General features: G+C 38.3%; 1 protein-coding gene across 1 annotated transcript; it reads right to left on the bottom strand.

The window, feature by feature from the left end:
- Positions 1-2,219: 2,219 nt before the first annotated feature.
- Positions 2,220-14,100, bottom strand: fkbp5 (FKBP prolyl isomerase 5). The gene is made up of 11 exons (XM_070837418.1): positions 13,788-14,100; positions 9,245-9,377; positions 8,970-9,114; positions 8,214-8,356; positions 7,148-7,262; positions 6,866-7,022; positions 5,107-5,197; positions 4,854-4,937; positions 4,581-4,766; positions 4,209-4,448; positions 2,220-3,118 (listed from the first exon to the last, which is right to left on the bottom strand). The coding sequence occupies exons 2-11, from the start codon at positions 9,347-9,349 to the stop codon at positions 3,017-3,019; spliced, it is 1,368 nt and encodes a 455-aa protein (XP_070693519.1). The 5' UTR covers positions 9,350-9,377; positions 13,788-14,100; the 3' UTR covers positions 2,220-3,016.
- Positions 14,101-18,170: the final 4,070 nt, after the last annotated feature.

The raw sequence follows: 18,170 nt of genomic DNA, 5'->3' as shown, positions 1-18,170 counted from the left end.
AAGTCAGTATATGAGTAACTCTGATGAATGTCATCGCCCTTTGTATATATTTCATAAAATACAGTGTTGAAAGAATACAAAGCTAAAATTCATTAAATCTGTTGTTATAGGTTTTTTAGGTTCAGAGAAATAAATATAATGTTTCCTCAGATCAGACTATTTGGTGACGAAACATGTAAGATTAAGATAAAAGCAAAGGCCAGTTTATTTATTGGAAAGATATTTACCATTGTGTCACTAAGACAGCAAATTAAAAGCACAAATTAAAGACGTTAGTAATGATGGTGGCACTAACCTGATTCTGTCTTCTATGAGATCAATAAAACTTCTTCATAATTCTCTCATTTAAGCTTTTTTATGACAATATCGCCATGCTGACGTCAAAAGCAAACTTCAAAGATGTTATTACAAAGTAAAATACTGACCTGTTACATGAAGAATGACATCTTTCTTTAAATGCAATTTTTGGATTTATTTAATGCTTTTAAAGTGCAAAAAAATAAAAAAAAATATATATAAAGAAGACATGAACAAAGGTACCTTACGTCATTTTTTTTGTCTGAAAATATGTCTTTTGCATAAATGCCGGTTTATAACATTGATCACATTTTGCTTTGCAGGGCGCAGATGTAACATGTAAACATTTTGTATGACATAACACGCCTAATAAAACCAATCTCACACCAGCAGTGCCACAGTTTAACCAGCATTTGATCAGCTGCATTTCATTCTGATTGTATATGTCAGAATTGTCCAAATTATTCCTGTAATTTGCATTATCAAGTTATCGATGATCAATGTGGCACTAAGAGGCCTGGGGATCTTTTCATAGTTGACAGTAGGGGGAAAATATTCCGTATATTCATCAATGCAATTTAGAATTGCTAGAAAAAGTACTTCATGCTCTTTTCAACTGTACAAAATGTTTGAATGTTCAGAGCCAACAGTACTTGAAAACATTTAGCAATAAGCTGTTTAAAAACCTTGCTAACATATAACAATATACATTAACACACACACACATACACACTTTTTTTTTTTTTTTACACAAAATATTTAAGACAGCTAAGGTTTTCATTCTGAACCAAACAATGCTTATAAAACATGTCAAGATTATTGTCAAGATTTAATCCAGACATTTCATGAAAAAGACAACAGTGTTGGTTTGACAGTCACCAAAGTGCATCATTGTCCACTATCCACTAACATTCACACATTTAGAAATAAAATTAAAAAAATAAATGCAATGAAATAAAGAGACTCCTGTTGCGGGACTGAGGTAAAAATAACTGCACAGATGTAAAATTATGAAGTTGACCACATTACCAGAGTTGACAAATTCATGAAATTTGTCATGAATTGGCAGAAAACTGTGATTCTGAGGATTTTAAAGCTTCATTGTGGTTTGTGTGTCCCTCTCCCACTTGAACTAACAGAGTCAATGCTGGTGTGTCTGCTCTGTCAGACACAAAGGTGGGAGCGAGGGCATTTTAAGATCAAATGCCTCCTTTTAGGGGGAAGTTTGAATCATAATTATGAGGATTTGTGACGGTCATGTGTTCACCTTTTGAATGAAGAAGTTACGTGCGCTGAGGATTGTGCAATGCTGTTCATGTAATCAGCTGATAGATAAACATACAATGAGTGCAGCAGTAGAAGAAACTTTGAGTAATCAGTCACTACAATCCACCAAAGCTCAGGCGAGGAAACATTTAACTTAATATATATTTTAACTTATGTATTTTTTTCTACGTTTTTGCAGCTGCCACTGGATTGAATTGTAATCTGTCCATAAAAATGATGTTATCGTCTGTTATAGTTGTTTTACTTGATCGCCTGCCATACCGGACTGGCTTCTCATTTAAAAAAAAGGTTGTACTGTGTGATGTGTTTCCTGGATAAAAACACAAAATTGCAACAAATTAATAAGGACTTACCATGCATGTATTTATGAACAAATTATTTTAGTGCATGACTGTGGTCTTGTCTATCTTAGTAAAAACAATTCCTCATCTTTGCCCAAAGCAATTGTACTTATAGAAATAATCTCTCTACACCACAGTCCTGTTATAGGCTTTAAAAAAAGATGTACTGATTTGGCTTTATGGGTAGTATCTCAATGTCACGAATTAATCTCATATCAATTCTGCTGTCGTTAGCAATAATTTAACACAGTAAATTAAAGACTTTTGGTATAATTTAGTTTCTGTAGTTTGTGCTTTTCTTTAGGTTCTCAGCCGCTTGTGTCTGCTAATTGGAAACTTTAGGCTTCTATCACTGATTGTGAATCCTTGTATTAGTATTCAATTCAATTCAATTCAATGTTTCCCAACCTTAAATGACTGCAGGCTTTCCTACACAAATATTACTTCCTATGAAACAAGGCTAAGTTATCAGCAATTTTCTTACTTTTCCAAAAAGAGGAAAAGTAGAATTGTTTGTTTTTTGTTTGAAATACCACTTAGCAGACGGGACCTGTTACACCTTCTATCCAAAGTACATATTGCACATTAAAAAAATAGCAACGTTTCAAGTCTGAATCCCAAGCACCTCATGATAAATGCATGCAGCTGCCCAAGAAAAGGCTTAATAACCAAATACAAGTCTTGGAATTAGAAACACGCTGTAGAGGCACATCTCAACTCTACACAGTCGCCTAATGACAAATAAAATGGAATTCCTCTGTGTTTTTGAAGAAATAAATGGTGTTTTTTTTCAAGATAAAAGTCAGGGCTAGAAGTGTTCACCAATCTTAACTCAATGTTTCTGCAGTCCTAACTCCACTGGAAGGTGCATCCTGGCAGTTGCACAGTCTGTGTGACAGGGTGAAATGCTGTTTGGCTTGCAAACGTCCCTGTTTACACTCTGCTTTATATGCAGGAATGGTAACGTTGGATTTTGGGATAAAGAGGTTTGGATTAGAGGCCTTTATGCGACTTCACTCCTGCCTCTGCTCCCATGATTTGGAAAGCAAAGAGAGGCATGTCATTGTTTTTCTCCCTTTCAAATGTCACTGTTACGATGGACAGTCCTGACTCCTCCGCCGTCGTTTAATGCCCACGTCACCATTCATGCCGCTCCTCATGCTGTCATCCCGCCGCCTCTTCATCTTCCCAGTCTGTCAAGGAGAAATGAAGCACAAATGACTACAGCAGTCTAAAATAAACCATCGTTGATATGGAAAACTATTTTGAAATTGCTAAAATCATAGACTGTATCTATGTAAAAAGTGTAAAAATGTAAAAAGTAAATAGCATTAAATCAAGACTGTAAAAACAGGCCAAATTTAGATTTTTCATTGATATTAAGAAATCATTTTATTAACATGTTGTGTTGTTGTATTATATTTCCCTAACAGAGAAGCAGTAGGTGGAAACACCAACAAATCCATGACTGAACACTAGAGGTCAGCATCATACTGAAGAAAGCACAATAATACACAGGACGACGATACTGCAGGCCAATTTACTATCAAAATGTAATCGAAACCTTTGGGAAAAAATAATAACTCAGACATATACATGTATTATATCTGTAATATAAGGCATCCTGTCATGAATATTAAAATATTTTACATTTGGCTGGAAGTGGTGGGCTCGATCTCCATCAGTATTATCAATTATTCTCACCATGATACCCAAAATGGCTGACCATAAACTGAACAAAGTGCCCCAAGCAATTAAAGGTTTAATGAGTCTGGTGCGCATAAAAATCTGATTAAGTTGAAATACAAATCAAATTAAACAATTGAGAGGTCAATCCCTCTACTAGTTGCTGTTTAGATTCTATGTATCAAAGGGTGAATGAATGCAATTGCTGTGGAAAGTGAAAAGGGAGTGCCATTTTTGTGGCAATGCTGGATTTAAATTAGTTTTTTCTTTTGTAAAGCATTTTGTAACAATGTTTTAAAAGGTACTATATGAACAAAGTTTTTTTTAATACCTGCAGATAAAACAACGAAAGAGTTGCTTTGGTTGGTCATAAAACAAGCTGAGCTTTTAAAAAAGAGCATGAATAACTGAGTAGTTCCGTGTGTGTGTGTGTGTGTGTGTGTGTGTGTGTGTTGAGTGCTTAATGTTAGTACAAATGACAGTATTCTATAAAAGAAAAGAAAAGACAAGAACAGAAAATAAATGAAAAGAAAAAAACTCAAACAAGACCGGCTGACTGTTTGTCCACTTTTAGCCAAGAACAGTGAGTTTACAGACCTTGGCGTCCCGTTCAGCAAATTTCTGGAACATGTTGGCGTATGTCTTCTTGTCCTGCTCATGATGTTCCTTAATCTTGTTCTGGCAGACGGAAATCTGAGCACGAGCTGCTCGATTTGAGGGGTTGACTTGCAGCACTTGCTGAAAGTCTGCCATGGCCATGGTGAACTCGTTGCGAAGGAGACGAGCTTCCCCACGACGATACAAAGCCTTCTCGTTGCTCTCATCGAGCTCAATGACCTTATACACGCACACAAAATCACAGAGCAGTTAGTTAAGGATGTATTCACACGTATTTAGCAGCTACAGAGAGACAAAAATGAGAAAGTTAAGTGTTTAAATATGGACAATCACCCGGGTATTGCAGCTCACCTTGTTGCAGTTCTCCACAACTTGTGAGAACTCTTTTATCCGCAGGAAGCAGATCGCTAAATTGAGATGTGATGTCAAAAGAAAGTCCTGTATCCTCTTCTGCTGATCTATCCCAGTACCACACTCCATTTCTAGCCAGGAGACGATGCGCTGGTACTGGATGACTGCCTGGTAGTACCGCTCTGCCTAATACCAAAAGATAAAACCATGTTATGAACATGTTATGAAACAATTATAATTTGTTGAGATAAGAGCTCAGCACGAGGACTATACCTTAAAATATTGATTCCCTTTATGCTTGACTCCAGCAGCCAACTCCAGCTTTTCCTTCAAGTCCATTTCCCAGGATTCTTTAGCCTTGTGCAAACACATAATATCACAGGATATGAGTAATCAGTGGTTTTAATTTGAATTTGTTTGTCTTAAATGCAAATACGAACCAAAGTCCATATAGTAACCAAAACTGGTCTAATGTACAATTTGTCTGTTTATTTCTTTAGAATAAAACGTAGGAAGCAGGAATCACCCGTTTGAAGTCTTTGAGAGTAACTTCATATTTGATGTCTTTGTCTGATCCAATTTTATACTCTGGTCTACCTTCACTTCCAAAGCCGTACCTATGAGAAAAAGAAAAAAAAAACACGACAGAGCATGAGCCTGTTGATATATACTGCTCAGAAGAACAATGAGGAAGAAAAGAACATAACCGTTAAACCTCGACTTTGGAGCGTGCCACTTTGAAATATAGAGCAGCCAAACTAAGTTCAAAGATGGTATCAACTGTAGCAGCATTACAGACGCTATCTTAAAATACCATGATGAAAAGGGAAAACTCTTTCATTGCTAATGAGATATAACATATATATATATAACATAAGTGGTTTCAATACATCTCCCTTCATTCATTCATCATATATTTATTCATATGCATACGTATTATAATACAAAACAGAGCCAGTTTGTAGTTTAATTCAAGTTTTTGCATTTTGAAGGCAAAGATGCTGGTAGCTCTTAACTGAGAAAAATATATAGATATAATAAAAAAAACACACGGATTAAGGAGATGGCTTCATATATAGCATTAGAAGAATTCACATACATATTGCAAAATAGTTCCGTTTTCTTAAAAGGGATGAAGTAGCTCATGAAAAAAATGTAAAGTCAAAATGTAAAGTTATTTCTATTTAATTTATCTTTATTAATCTCTTATCAAATGAGTTTCTGTGTTACTTGACTACTTGCAGGCATTAATTCTCAGTATGAATTGTTAGTGTGCTCTGAATCCCTTGTGTTTTGTATCGCGTTCGCCTGAGGAGATAATGGGGCAGAGTTAAGGCAATGATATGATGTGGTTTGGCCAGTACAATGTGTTCTGTTTATTTTTGTAATTCCTCTTTATATCTCTCTTTATATCTATCTATCATCAAAATATTTTTTTTTGATTAGGGGAATGGTATGATGTGGTTTGGACCGTACTCTATGTGTTCTTATTTTTTTGTGTGTCTATGTTGTTCATTAAATTCATATTCATTAAGTTAAAAATAACATTTAAACATGACAGAGAAAGCTGGATTAACAAATTAATCTCCTTCTTGAATGTGATCAAATGGGAAGAAAATATTATTGACAATAAAAATAGGAATTTACTATATTTTTTGGATGACTTGAAGAACCCACTCATCAAGCTCCTGCATTTATCAAGATGCTGGTGGATTTTAAGCTTTGTGGAACTATTAGGCATTAAAAGTACTGCACATGTAGTTTTAAGAATATCGCTAAATCAATATCAGCACAGTATCCCCACCATATGAGACAAATTTTAGCCTTTGATTTAGCACTCAGATTACAGTGAGTGACGATGGTTTCTCATACAGTTATTGTATAGTTGTTGAGGACCACGTTACATCTGACTCCTCACAATGTATATTTATGTATACAAAATATGTACTAGAAATAGTAGCAGGAACAGCATTGTTGTAATACCGAATCTTGTAAAAAAAAATCTTGTAAATTTAGGGATTTTTCATGTTAGAGTATAATTCTTCAAAACCTCATATCAGACAAACACAGAGAGAAGAAAGGCTGCATATTGAAATAGCAAAATGAATATAATCGTCATCGGACAGAAATCCTGATCCAAGTACTGTGGACTAAAAAGCTCCTGGGGACATAACTGTATTTTAGTTTAACTGGTGTAATGAGGGACCACAGGACCTGTATGAAATCTAGCGATCCCACTGCAACTGCTTTGAGAGAGAAGTGCCAAGGATCGCGATTTAACTTACTTTGGTTTTAAGTAAAGTATACAGCACTCTCCCTTCTGCATCTTGTCCATGGCTCGGTCCACTCCAAGAGGAACGCCTTTATCTTCAGCCTCACCAACAGTAAAGCTCTCGTCCCTGCAGTCAAACAATCTACCACCACAGCTTCCCTCCAGGTGCACTGTGGGACATAACACACAAACCACAACACAGTTTAACCTCTGATGTAACCGTTTAATGAATTGATCATTTGGCAAACTGGCACAACATCAAGCAACTATCCATGAAGAAAAGAAGTGGGTTTACCGTCAACAGTTGCTCCATCATTGGGATTAGTGTATCCCTCTCCTTTGACTTTTATTCTTCTGATGATGCCGCCATCGTCTGTAAGCATCTCTCCTTCAAACTTGAGTAGCTCCATCTGTGTAGTTGTAAACATTTATTTAATCATTGTACAACACAAACAGTTATACAAAGCTGAAACCAAAATTACAGCTACGTCTATCCCGTTGCTACAGTTCGTGTAGGAGGAGAAAAACAAACGCATAATGAAAAACAAGTGGGAGTTACCACATAAATAATGGAAATAAAAAGAGATTAAAGCAAAAGACAACTGGATATAGATAGATGCACTCAATACTTCTATCAGGACAAGAAAAATTTTTATTCCCCCCAGGTTGTTAAAAGTACATTTTAATTTCCCCAAAATTCAGCCTGGCTTATTTGGGCATTTGGAAACTTTGTGGCCGCTATAATTTAAAGTTTAAAGTCATGTGCATTAGAACAAAATCTGTCTGCAAAGCATGAGTTTGTAGTGACTGTCCCATCCGTAGGTCACAGCCTGACAGACAGACAGACAGTCAGACAGTCAGACAGACAGACACACAGACACACAGATAGATAGAACTCCTCTAGCACTGAACTCCTGATTATATGATGCTTTGTAACATCTAACACAGTTAGTTTATTGTTGGCAGTGATAGATGGGAAGCACTGAAAAAAGAAAATGTATGGACATTAGAACAGTACATTTTTGACCAAGATGTTTCCTTGGGGGGTAAGCTATTAAGCAGAGCACTTGGCTAAATCTCTTTTGATTTTTCCCACAGCTGAAGTATAATTACAATTGATTATAGGGGACGGAGAAAGCCTGAATTGTATCCCCATTGAGCTCCAAACAGTCTGTAAGAGTGGCAACTGAACGACTCTGGCTGTCTGACTGAGGGGGATTCAAAGAGACAAACCAGTTCATTTCATGACCAGACGGCTCCATCTGCAGAGACGGACACATGCACCTGACTTATCAGGGTCCCTCTGCGCAATGCACAATCAATGAACTGCACAAATGGCAGCACTGACGAGGCACACCTACCTCAAACACGACTGGGGAGCTGGGAGGAATTTTCTCGGGATTACCAGCAATTCCATAAGCATACTCTGGTTTGCACAGTAACGTGCACACCTCGCCTCTCTGCATGGACAACACGCCAATGTCCCAGGCCTTGAGGACTTGTCCTGTGAGTGGATCAAGAAAACACAAAGACTATGAGAGGAGACAATGCTGGTTTATAAAACTGACTCAAATATTATGTGAGAATCAATGTATTATTTGAGATTTTAAGGGAATAGTTTGACATTTTGGGAAATACACTTATCAACTTTCTTGTCCAACATTGAGAGGACTGACACCACTTTTATATCTGCCCGTTAAACATGAAGTTACAGTCAGGAGACAGATAGCTTCGTATAAAGAATGCATACAGAGGGAAACAGCTAGTCTGGCTCTGTCCAAAGGTAACATAAAGCCTGGCCACCATTTCCTCTAAAGCTCTAAAGCTCATTAATTAACTAATTAATGAAGTGATGGATGCGTTTGGGGGGGGTTAGGCGCTTTAGCTTTAAAGGTGCTAGTAGGTGAGTTTGGTGTCGGTGGACAGAGGCAGTTGTTTCCCATATTTTCCAGTCTTTATGCTAAGCTAAGCTAACTGTAACGGAGAGGTATCAATCTTCTCAGTAAGTAGTCTCAGCAAGTAAGCAGAGAAGCGTATTTTTCAACAAACTGATCCTCTCAGTAAGAGCCAACATGAGGACACCATCAGGTTCGACAGTAATGCATAAAGTCCCCTACCCTTGCCCACATTGAAGCAAAAAGGTTCTTTGCGATCTCGACTGGAGTCAAACTTCTCCCCAGTGAGCAGCTTCCCAGTGTAATGGACAGTCACTCTGTCCCCAATCATTGGATGCTCTCCATCGAGCCCCTGACGCTTCACAACCTGCAGACAGAAAGCTTCCGGTTCAACTGTGAAACCTTTTTATAACAGGGAGTATAGAAGAGATAGGAGCTGAGGGAAGAATGAGTCCTACTAGTGCATGAAAAACTGAAAGAAATGAAGTAATAAATACCTTGACAACTCCATCGTCTTTGTTAGGTGTTACATCGATTCCCCTTGCAGCAAACACGGCTGTGGCTGACTGGCCATCCATAGGCAGATCCTGATCAGTGGTCATTTCTGCGTGTGGACATCACACGGTAACACTGTAAAAATGATTAACACACAAGCCTACGTGTTAGAAATCTGAGCACCATAAATACCATGTCCCTGTGCCTCATGTTTTCACTTTAGGACAAACTTGCAGCGACGACTGGAAAAGACTGGAAAGTCACAATCTTTGACAAAAATATCAGTACAAGATCTCCATAATCGACTCAGTGAACAAGACTTTTTTTTCCTCCACATTATATAACTTGTAGCTATTTAAGAGCCCGTGTTGTAAATCCGCATACTCTACTGGAGATATATTTACTGCAAAAGCCACATTAACATCGATCCCAGCTGTGCGAGGAGCATTACTTTGCACTGCAGTTGTGATATCACTCAGCTGTGCTGCACCTCGCCTGATCACCCACAGATGAAGTAATTACATGACTATAAATATGTTACTTCAGTCATTTAATTTTGTAACACGCGCTGCCCTCACCAGAGTACACTATGTTCCAGGCTATTAGTTTATAGCCCTTTGTGATCTTTGTCAACCTATAAATGGCATCCAGACATCTTACGGACACCAAAATTCAATCCGCAGCACAGCAGAGCCTCATTTAGATGTGTTCACTGTTTCTGTAACGAGTATTTGAACATTAATCTTCTTCCTTGTATGCACAGGAAAAGTGTGGGCTCGGCTACGCTCACACACTCTGTACTGATAAAGCTGCACCATCACAAAAACAGTCATGTAATCTCTCTCAGTGTTTTGTGATGAGGCAGGTAAGAATCTTGAATTTGATCACGACTCTTCAACTCGGTGGTGATACACACGGTGATACAACATCTTATCAGAATATGAGGCTATTTATTGTCTGGTTTTGATGGGTGATGTTGTGATATGGGTGAAATACTGTGACTCTTTTGGGCTGTGCTGCCGTTAGGTCATATGTTTTTATTTAACAGCATTTGACCTCTATCTGCATGGTCATCATACCCACATAGATGCTGATCTCTTCCTAAGATCTTTCCTCTTTTGATAGCACTAATTCTCATTTTGTTTTTGCAAAATAAATTGTTTTCTCAAACAGTTATTGTCAAACTGATCAGACAAAGAATTCTCATTTTTTCTCTTTCTTAATGCCATAATAGCACAACATTAAACACTGTTGTAGAGAGATAAATAGATGGATCAGATCAGACATTTGATACCAGAACCTAATACGTTGCAGTAGTGTAGACACATACCCAGGTTGTCAGTCAGTCAGACAGAATCTGTAGCTTTGCCAGAGCAATAAAGCTGTAATGACCTGTTGGTGTTACAGCTGCTAAATGTTGCCTCTCTCATCACAAGAGCAATCATTGTCAACAAGCATTGTTACCACCTCAATACACACGGCTGCAGGCATTTTCGGTCAGCGCAGGCAGAATAATCTTGACATTGTTTAAAGACAATGAAAAAGTTAGTTGGCAATGCCGAGCACATTGGCAAACACTATTTGGTGATTATTATCACATGCAACAGCTGAGACGTTAACACTTGCTCGAATAGCATCAGCTCACAGCTGTTGTGGGACTGTCGGGATGTTACTAATGCCAGGACTTTTGGCCAGAGTTGTGAAGTGACGATTGCAAAATGTAACATCTACGGTGAGAAAATACATGGTAGGCTAACCAACGAGGGTTTTCTGCTTCTCAAAGACTCACAGCAAAGTATGCTGGTTTTAAAAACATGTGCACTTGGTGATGTTTAGAAGTACACCGTGTGGAGCCCAAATTGGCCCGTCATTAGGTGTACAGCCGATTTGGGATGTGAATGTTGTACGTATTCTAAATGTAATTACGTTTTCAAAAGTTGTTCCGCTACTGTGTGACGTTATGACTCTTTGGGAAGCAGAAGTCAGTGGACCTGGACCAGAATGATGTGTACATGTTTTGCACACTGACCAACAAGTGTTAACAAAGGAAAGAAGACAATTTGATTTTATAATTACAAGCAGAAAATGATGTAATTTCTCTCTAATATTGTTGCAGGTCAGACAGATTTATCTAAAAGCTAGGTTTTGCGTTTGTTTGAGTTGGCTTTGCTTATAAGAAGAGCTATGTAATTACAGATAAGAGGTAGTCTCATCGATGTCACAGTCAAAACTCCTTACTGTGACTTTCGACCATCGTTTGAGCTTCTCGCACTGGACGTCGTGTGGCTTTAGGACAAGTTTAAGTAGAATTTCTCAATTCTGTTGAAGCAAACAGCATATCTAAGTTGCCAGGCTAAGTAAAGTCATACTCGTATATACTGCAAAGCCTGAAGACAGTAATATGAGGGATAGATCATGCAGGGTGCTCATCATACGGCTCTCTTGTGGTCACGTAATATTTCCACAGAGATGGTTTAAGATTATAAACTTTGCTCAAGGTCAGTGGGCCCTCTGGTTTCTCAGTTTTTCCACCACTTGTCATGTCTTCACTTCCAGGACATCGCAGATGCTGCTCATAACTATGTGCAAATCGTTGGACATCCTGATGTGGTGACTAAGTTCTTGTAGAGCTTGTGAGTATGAAAATGGTGCAACAGAGCTTGGCCTGAGATGCACCAATTTGGCAATACGCTCACTGCATTGGATATTGATCAAGAGATGGATTTGAAGTCCCTTTCTTCATACGAGGAAGATTTTAGGAAGAGCAAGAGCTCAAGCCATGGCACCTCCATGTCCCTTAACCCACTGGGTGAAGCCACAGAGATCTGTGTTGGTGATACCTGAACAATTCATTCTGCTTCTTTATTTTCGTGTCATTCTCAAAGAACAAGTATTCGTTCACCGAACTCCTCAACACGAGCACAGCACAAAATGTCCGTCTCTTCTGTAGCAACACCTTGTCCTGTTGTCTTTAAGATGTCATGGATTGCATTTTAGATGTAACTGGTTGTACGTGCATGAGTGTGTGTGTGTGTGTGTGTGTGTGTGTGTGTGTGTGCGTCTGAACACAATGTTCCTTCTATTCACAGATCCCCGCTGGCAAAGCCTGACGGTTTTCACCAATCTGAGACCCCCTCACATACAGCCATCCTCGATTTTCGAATAAAAAATAAGCAAATTTTGATTATTCAAATTAATTATGCCTTTGTGTTTACATTGACATGCAATTCAAATGAGTAATGGTGTAACAGGAGTAATAGTGTGATGATCAGTGAATTCACACAATGAACAGTTATTCACTCCATCAATTTGATCGTTTAACTTTTTGCTTTTCCTGTATGAAACACTTTATTTTTATCTAACACTGAGAGCCAACTGCAAATAGCTACAACACAGATAAAATAATGGCATGTAGGCTACTTGTACCTAAACTCAGATACCCTGCGGGGGAATGCAGGAACAGAACACAATGAGGCTAAGACCACATCCACAGACGCTCTCAGCCTATCTGTACATTCTGTCTCACATCCGTACTCGGCTGCTGATTCATATATGAACATGTGAGCACACACTGTGACCCATTGACTGGCATCCTGAAGCAGAGCATTGTCATGGAAGTCTTTTTTAACCTGACAAAAGCATCACTGGGAGACAAAAATTAAGCTTGTGAAGTTGTTTTTAATGGCATGGCTTTATTTTGGAAATGCTGCTACAGTGGCAAAGGTTTGTGGCATTCACTTGTATCTATGTGTAGCGTCTAATGGTTATGTATCCGTTCATGTCAGTGCATTTAGACAGAAAGTTATTTTCCCTCATTAATATCCCCCTTAGGCAATCTGATTCATTTCTAGGACATTGCCTCAACCCATGTCCATGTCAGCTGGCCAGCTCTGCTTCTACCTCACCGCCTCATCTCCAATACAAACACATGTATGATAGCACCCAAGTCATTCGGAGGCTCCCATGATGTCATGTAACGTCCAACTTGGTCCCAGTATGAGTAAGAGTCTGCACAGAGTGAACCAGAGTTAATGCTACTGATTCTCAGAAACAGGCTTAGATAACCTGTAATTTATGAAGGTACACCTAACCCCAAAGGGATTCTGGATGTAAACTGTTGTTCTCCTCCACCTCCATATGGGAACCACAGTCAAGTGCCACACTCACTCACACACACTCACCTAAAAACCCACACACACACCTAAAAAGACACACACACACCCAGGGAGTCTTATCACCCCTTATTTTCCACAGCACATTGGCATTTATACCTCTGTAACCTCAAATGCCCCCACGCATGTGGCAAATTCAACATCCATCCTAGAGCAATTGCTACTCAGACACTGGACGTGTATTTTAATTAATCATTAACGCGTTTATCAGACTCCTTTTTTAATCCTCCGGATAAAATGTAAATTCATGATGTATAACAAGTGTCCCTTTAACTCAGCAAGGCGTGAACAGAAAGCCGGTGAACATTATGTCTTAATTAACTCCTTAATCAAGTTAAGCAGCACAACAGAGGGAATAAATTAAAACACTCACATTTCCTTGCGATCCTTTTTTTCTCTTATGTCTTCTCAGAAACGGTGGATTTTCAATCGGTGGATATTTGGTCCTCTTAATTCAAGCCCTCTCCTCTCATCTCACATCCAGGGAACTAAATGTCCTGCTCATGTGGTGACTATGTAGCGCTTTTTTCCCTTCCTTTTCTTTTTTAGCCCCTTTCTTCTTTTTATCCCTTTCCTCTCTAGTGACCATAAACGTGCCGGCGAGGCAGCCACATGGATCTCTGGACTTGAAAATGCTGCTGGTGAGGGAGAGAGGCAGAGACGCACGGGGGAGAAAAAGAGAGAGAGTAGAATAGAGTAGAGTTGTGGGAGGGCTTTTAGTGTAAAATTAAGGGGCAGGTCTTGGAAAGCAGCCACAAAGTAACACAGTGTTCCGGCTGTACTGTAGCTGTACCGCTGCCGCTGCTGATGAGAACACTGTGTTCCAATAGACACCCTGACCTGTAACCCGTTCCGTGCCGAGCCAGGCCGGGAACAGCCTGTACCGCAGCAGGCTGTTCTCTCCGCTCAGCTGACAACACATATCATCAACACTGCTGTGTGCGAGCCGAGCCCCAGTCAGCCTGCCTGCCTGCCTGCCTGCCTCACACACACACACACACACACACACACACACACACACACACACACACACACACGTTGGGTGTGTGAGCACCGACATGAAAGCGCAGATAAAACGCGCCGTGAGACGGATTACTGTTTCTGAAAGAGGCGCTAAAAACACCGCTTTTTATTTTTGATTACCGGACATTTTTATGCAATAAGCACAGTTGCTGTAAGGTTTTATAACTTATTTGAAGGTAGGGATCTCGACAAATGCGCATAAATGTGTACTTTTAATAATCATTGTTATTATTTTGTTATTACTGGCTAACTGCCTGGTGCTAATTTTGCTTTATTGTGACTTTCATTGGGTGAAGCTCATTTGGCAGTGTTTACATGACTCACCCGTTTTCAGATGTTATATGTAAAAGTAGTGGCACTATAATGAAAATCATATACAATTATAATTTTAATCAAATTAAATTAAAATCAACTTTAATTTATGGATTGAAAGTTCAAAACACTCACCAAGGACCAGGTCCAAGTGTTGAATGCAGTTATTTCTCTTAATTTTGGGGAAGTATAATACATTATGTTTTATAGGTTCTTGTTTTGCAAGTCAAATCTTAATCTGCAAAGAAAACATCACAGCTGTTTGGCAGTAAATATAGAACTGCACCAGAATCACTACCACTGGTGAACACTCAGAGGAATCTGACTCTGGTTTTAAGTTGCTATGAATGTAAACACAATACCAAGAACAATTTACAGGAAGATAGAAATAGACATGCAGATAAAAGCAAGGCCAACAATGCTGAGCACGGATGGGTCAAAATAAACATAGAATTATTGTGTAGCTATTAGAATATGCTTATAGTAAGGTATATGTGAACAACAATGAACAACTGTGCTGGAATAAACTGATTAATGTCATAGATTTATTTATACACATGAGGTAGGAGGCTATGTACAATGTATGCATGGATACACGTGTACAGTATATGCAGCATGCATTCATTTATATTTAACAGCAATGCTGAATGTTAAAAAGCAAGGTTTGTTAAAACTATAGAATATATAATTTGTAGGTACAGTTAATGTTGTAGTGTTGAATAAATGTTGCAAAACAGAAAAGATACCAGAGAACGCAACACTGAAGTTAGCATCCCGCCGGCGGCATTTTGTCTAGGAAAGTGAAATGCCCTTGTTTAATTCCTTGTTTAGTTTTCCCTCTTACCTCTGTTAAAGTAAATACTGAAGTATGTACAATGACGGATACCCAGCAAACAATTTTTAGTTAGTTGGTTCAAGCTAACATTTCCGTAGGTCATTCAGTATCTGGAACACTGTTTTTTCACGTTGGACCAAAAATACTGTTTAATATGTACAAAACAATACGAACAAAATACTACTTTAAGTGTCAGGGAGCGTTGCTGGAACATTCCCTGGTGGTTTGTAACCACCTTGGCCCTCTTTATCAAAGGCTCCATACTATTTTATCGCATTTATTGTCACTCCAGCATCATGACCACATGTGCAGGCAGTGTTACCCTTAAGCTGGCGCCCATAAAATGTTAGTGCACCAAAAGTAATTCAAGCTAGTGTAGCGTGCTTCACTAAATACTGCTCAGTCGCTATTCCTAAACCCAAGACATCAGTAAGGCTGACTTAAGATCAGTGAGCTAAGATTAGCTTAGCCATTAGCTTAGCTGTTAGCTATCAGTATCAAACTCTAGCTAGCTCTTATCTGATGAACAATGGAAGACACTGTATCGTAAAGATGTAACTTATACTGTAAAGTTGATAATAAGAAAAATTTATGACAAATTTGACTTGAGAGTGCGACTTTATCCATGAACTGATATAACCACACCATATTTACGAGGCGGACTCAGCTCGCAAGACTGTGAGCTTGGCACTCTTTGGGCAACGTCCCCTTTAGGTTATTTAAAGGTTTTTCAAGAATAACCTTCTGAGAACCTTCAGCCAGCGTTCCCCAGACGTCCTGCAAAGGTACAAAAATAACCTTCGGTGAACCTTCCGAGAATCATAACACCCAATGGGAACGTTCTTAATAACTAATAGTTGCAAATATGACAAGAAATTTTAGGAAACGTTTCAGGAAGGTTTGTTTGCGCTCACAGTGTGAAATGATACCTTGAACTTATAAACCTGTTTCAGGTGCCGTTATGTGCAATTGTTTCTTATAATTTGGAGGTGTTTAATGCATCCCATTTTATGAGCTCTTGTCAATTCATATCCAAAGAAAAGAGTGTGTTGTGAGTGCCGTTTTGTAGAAATGTTGTCAAAACAGTTCTACTTAACTGTAGCCTACAGGTTTTCTCCTACGGCCATAAAGAGAAAACAAGTGTTATAGTATCAAAGTACCAGTAAGTATTAAAAGTAAAAGAAGTCACTGTGAATGACAGTAAAGATAGTCTCCATAAAAGTGTTCAATGGCAATCTAAAGCAATAAACCTGTTCCAGGTGTTGTTATGTGTTACTAGTTCTTGTAGCCTATGTTTTATGAGCTCTTTTTTCACAAAACATATTTTAGTAAAACAGATAATAGTAATTTTCTCTAAAATGTAGTAAAGTAAAGAATGAGTATAGCTACAAATACTTCCAGTCTTACTTATCATTGTTATTACTTTGTGCACACTAATAGAAAACAGGTGATTAGATCCAGCAGGGAAACACAAAGTATTAAAAGTAAAATTACTTTATTAGTGTTGATCGTGACATTAAAGTAGTCTACCTGGTCCTGGTGGTGTTATCTGTAATTACTTCTTGGGAAGTAGTATAATTTATCATATTTTATGCGCTCTTGTAACCTGTAACTGCAGCCTAATGAAGCTTCACCATTGTTCTCACCATTATTTATGTACAAGTAAATGTTGGAAATTAATGTACTCACTGTCAGAGTTGTTAAATGATACGATTACATAATAAACCTGGTCCAGATGTTGTTATGTGTAATTACTTGTTGTAAACGTGAGACTGGTGTAATGCATCATATGTTATGAGCTCTTGTTGTGCAATTCAGATCTTACTCTGCAAAGAAAATAGTGCTGCTCTTTTGCAGTAAAACATACAATAATTTCCTCCTCACATGTAGTAACGTAGCCTAACTTGCTATTATAGCCTGATTCCTATGTGACCTATAAAACAGTTATTAAGTAAAAGTATTAGACAGAGCAAATGCTAATAATTATCCAAAGTAAAAGTATGAACTGTGAGGATGTATTGTGATGTTAGAAAGTAAAACGCATCCTAATTTATGAGCTCTTGATTTGAAAGTCAAGTATTAAGAAGAGAGTACAGTTATCAGGGAAATACTATGTACAGTAGTATAGCGTGCCATAATTTAATCTGAAATGTAATGGAAATGCCCAAGAACCACTATTACTATACTTCCTAACCAACATGTTCTCCCATGTGACCATAAGTTTGTCTTTAACCTGTATTCTATCACAGTTTCCTGAAAAATACAATTTGCACAGTACATGTACTAAAGAACTCAAAAATAGAGAAAGACATGAGAGTGTGGGGAAGGGAGCAGAGGAGTTCAGAGTTGTGGGAGTTATTGTCTCAACAGTTTGGGGAAAAAACTGCAAGGGATTAGACAAAGATTTGTTTTTTAGATGTTTTCCAACCACATTCTGGGAAAAGTTGGTATTTGGAAGTGCTCACAGAGAGACAGTTGGTTGTGATCATATATGTGATCATTGGTTATGTGCATTAGAAATCATAAAAGGTGGTTTATGTTGGCAATTAAACTTCTATCACTCATCAGGTTCTACTATAAGATAAG

Source organism: Pempheris klunzingeri, chromosome 2 (genome assembly GCF_042242105.1).
Source record: "Pempheris klunzingeri isolate RE-2024b chromosome 2, fPemKlu1.hap1, whole genome shotgun sequence".
NCBI classification, from domain to species: Eukaryota; Metazoa; Chordata; class Actinopteri; order Acropomatiformes; family Pempheridae; genus Pempheris; species Pempheris klunzingeri.
This window is presented reverse-complemented; position numbering and strand designations above follow the sequence as displayed.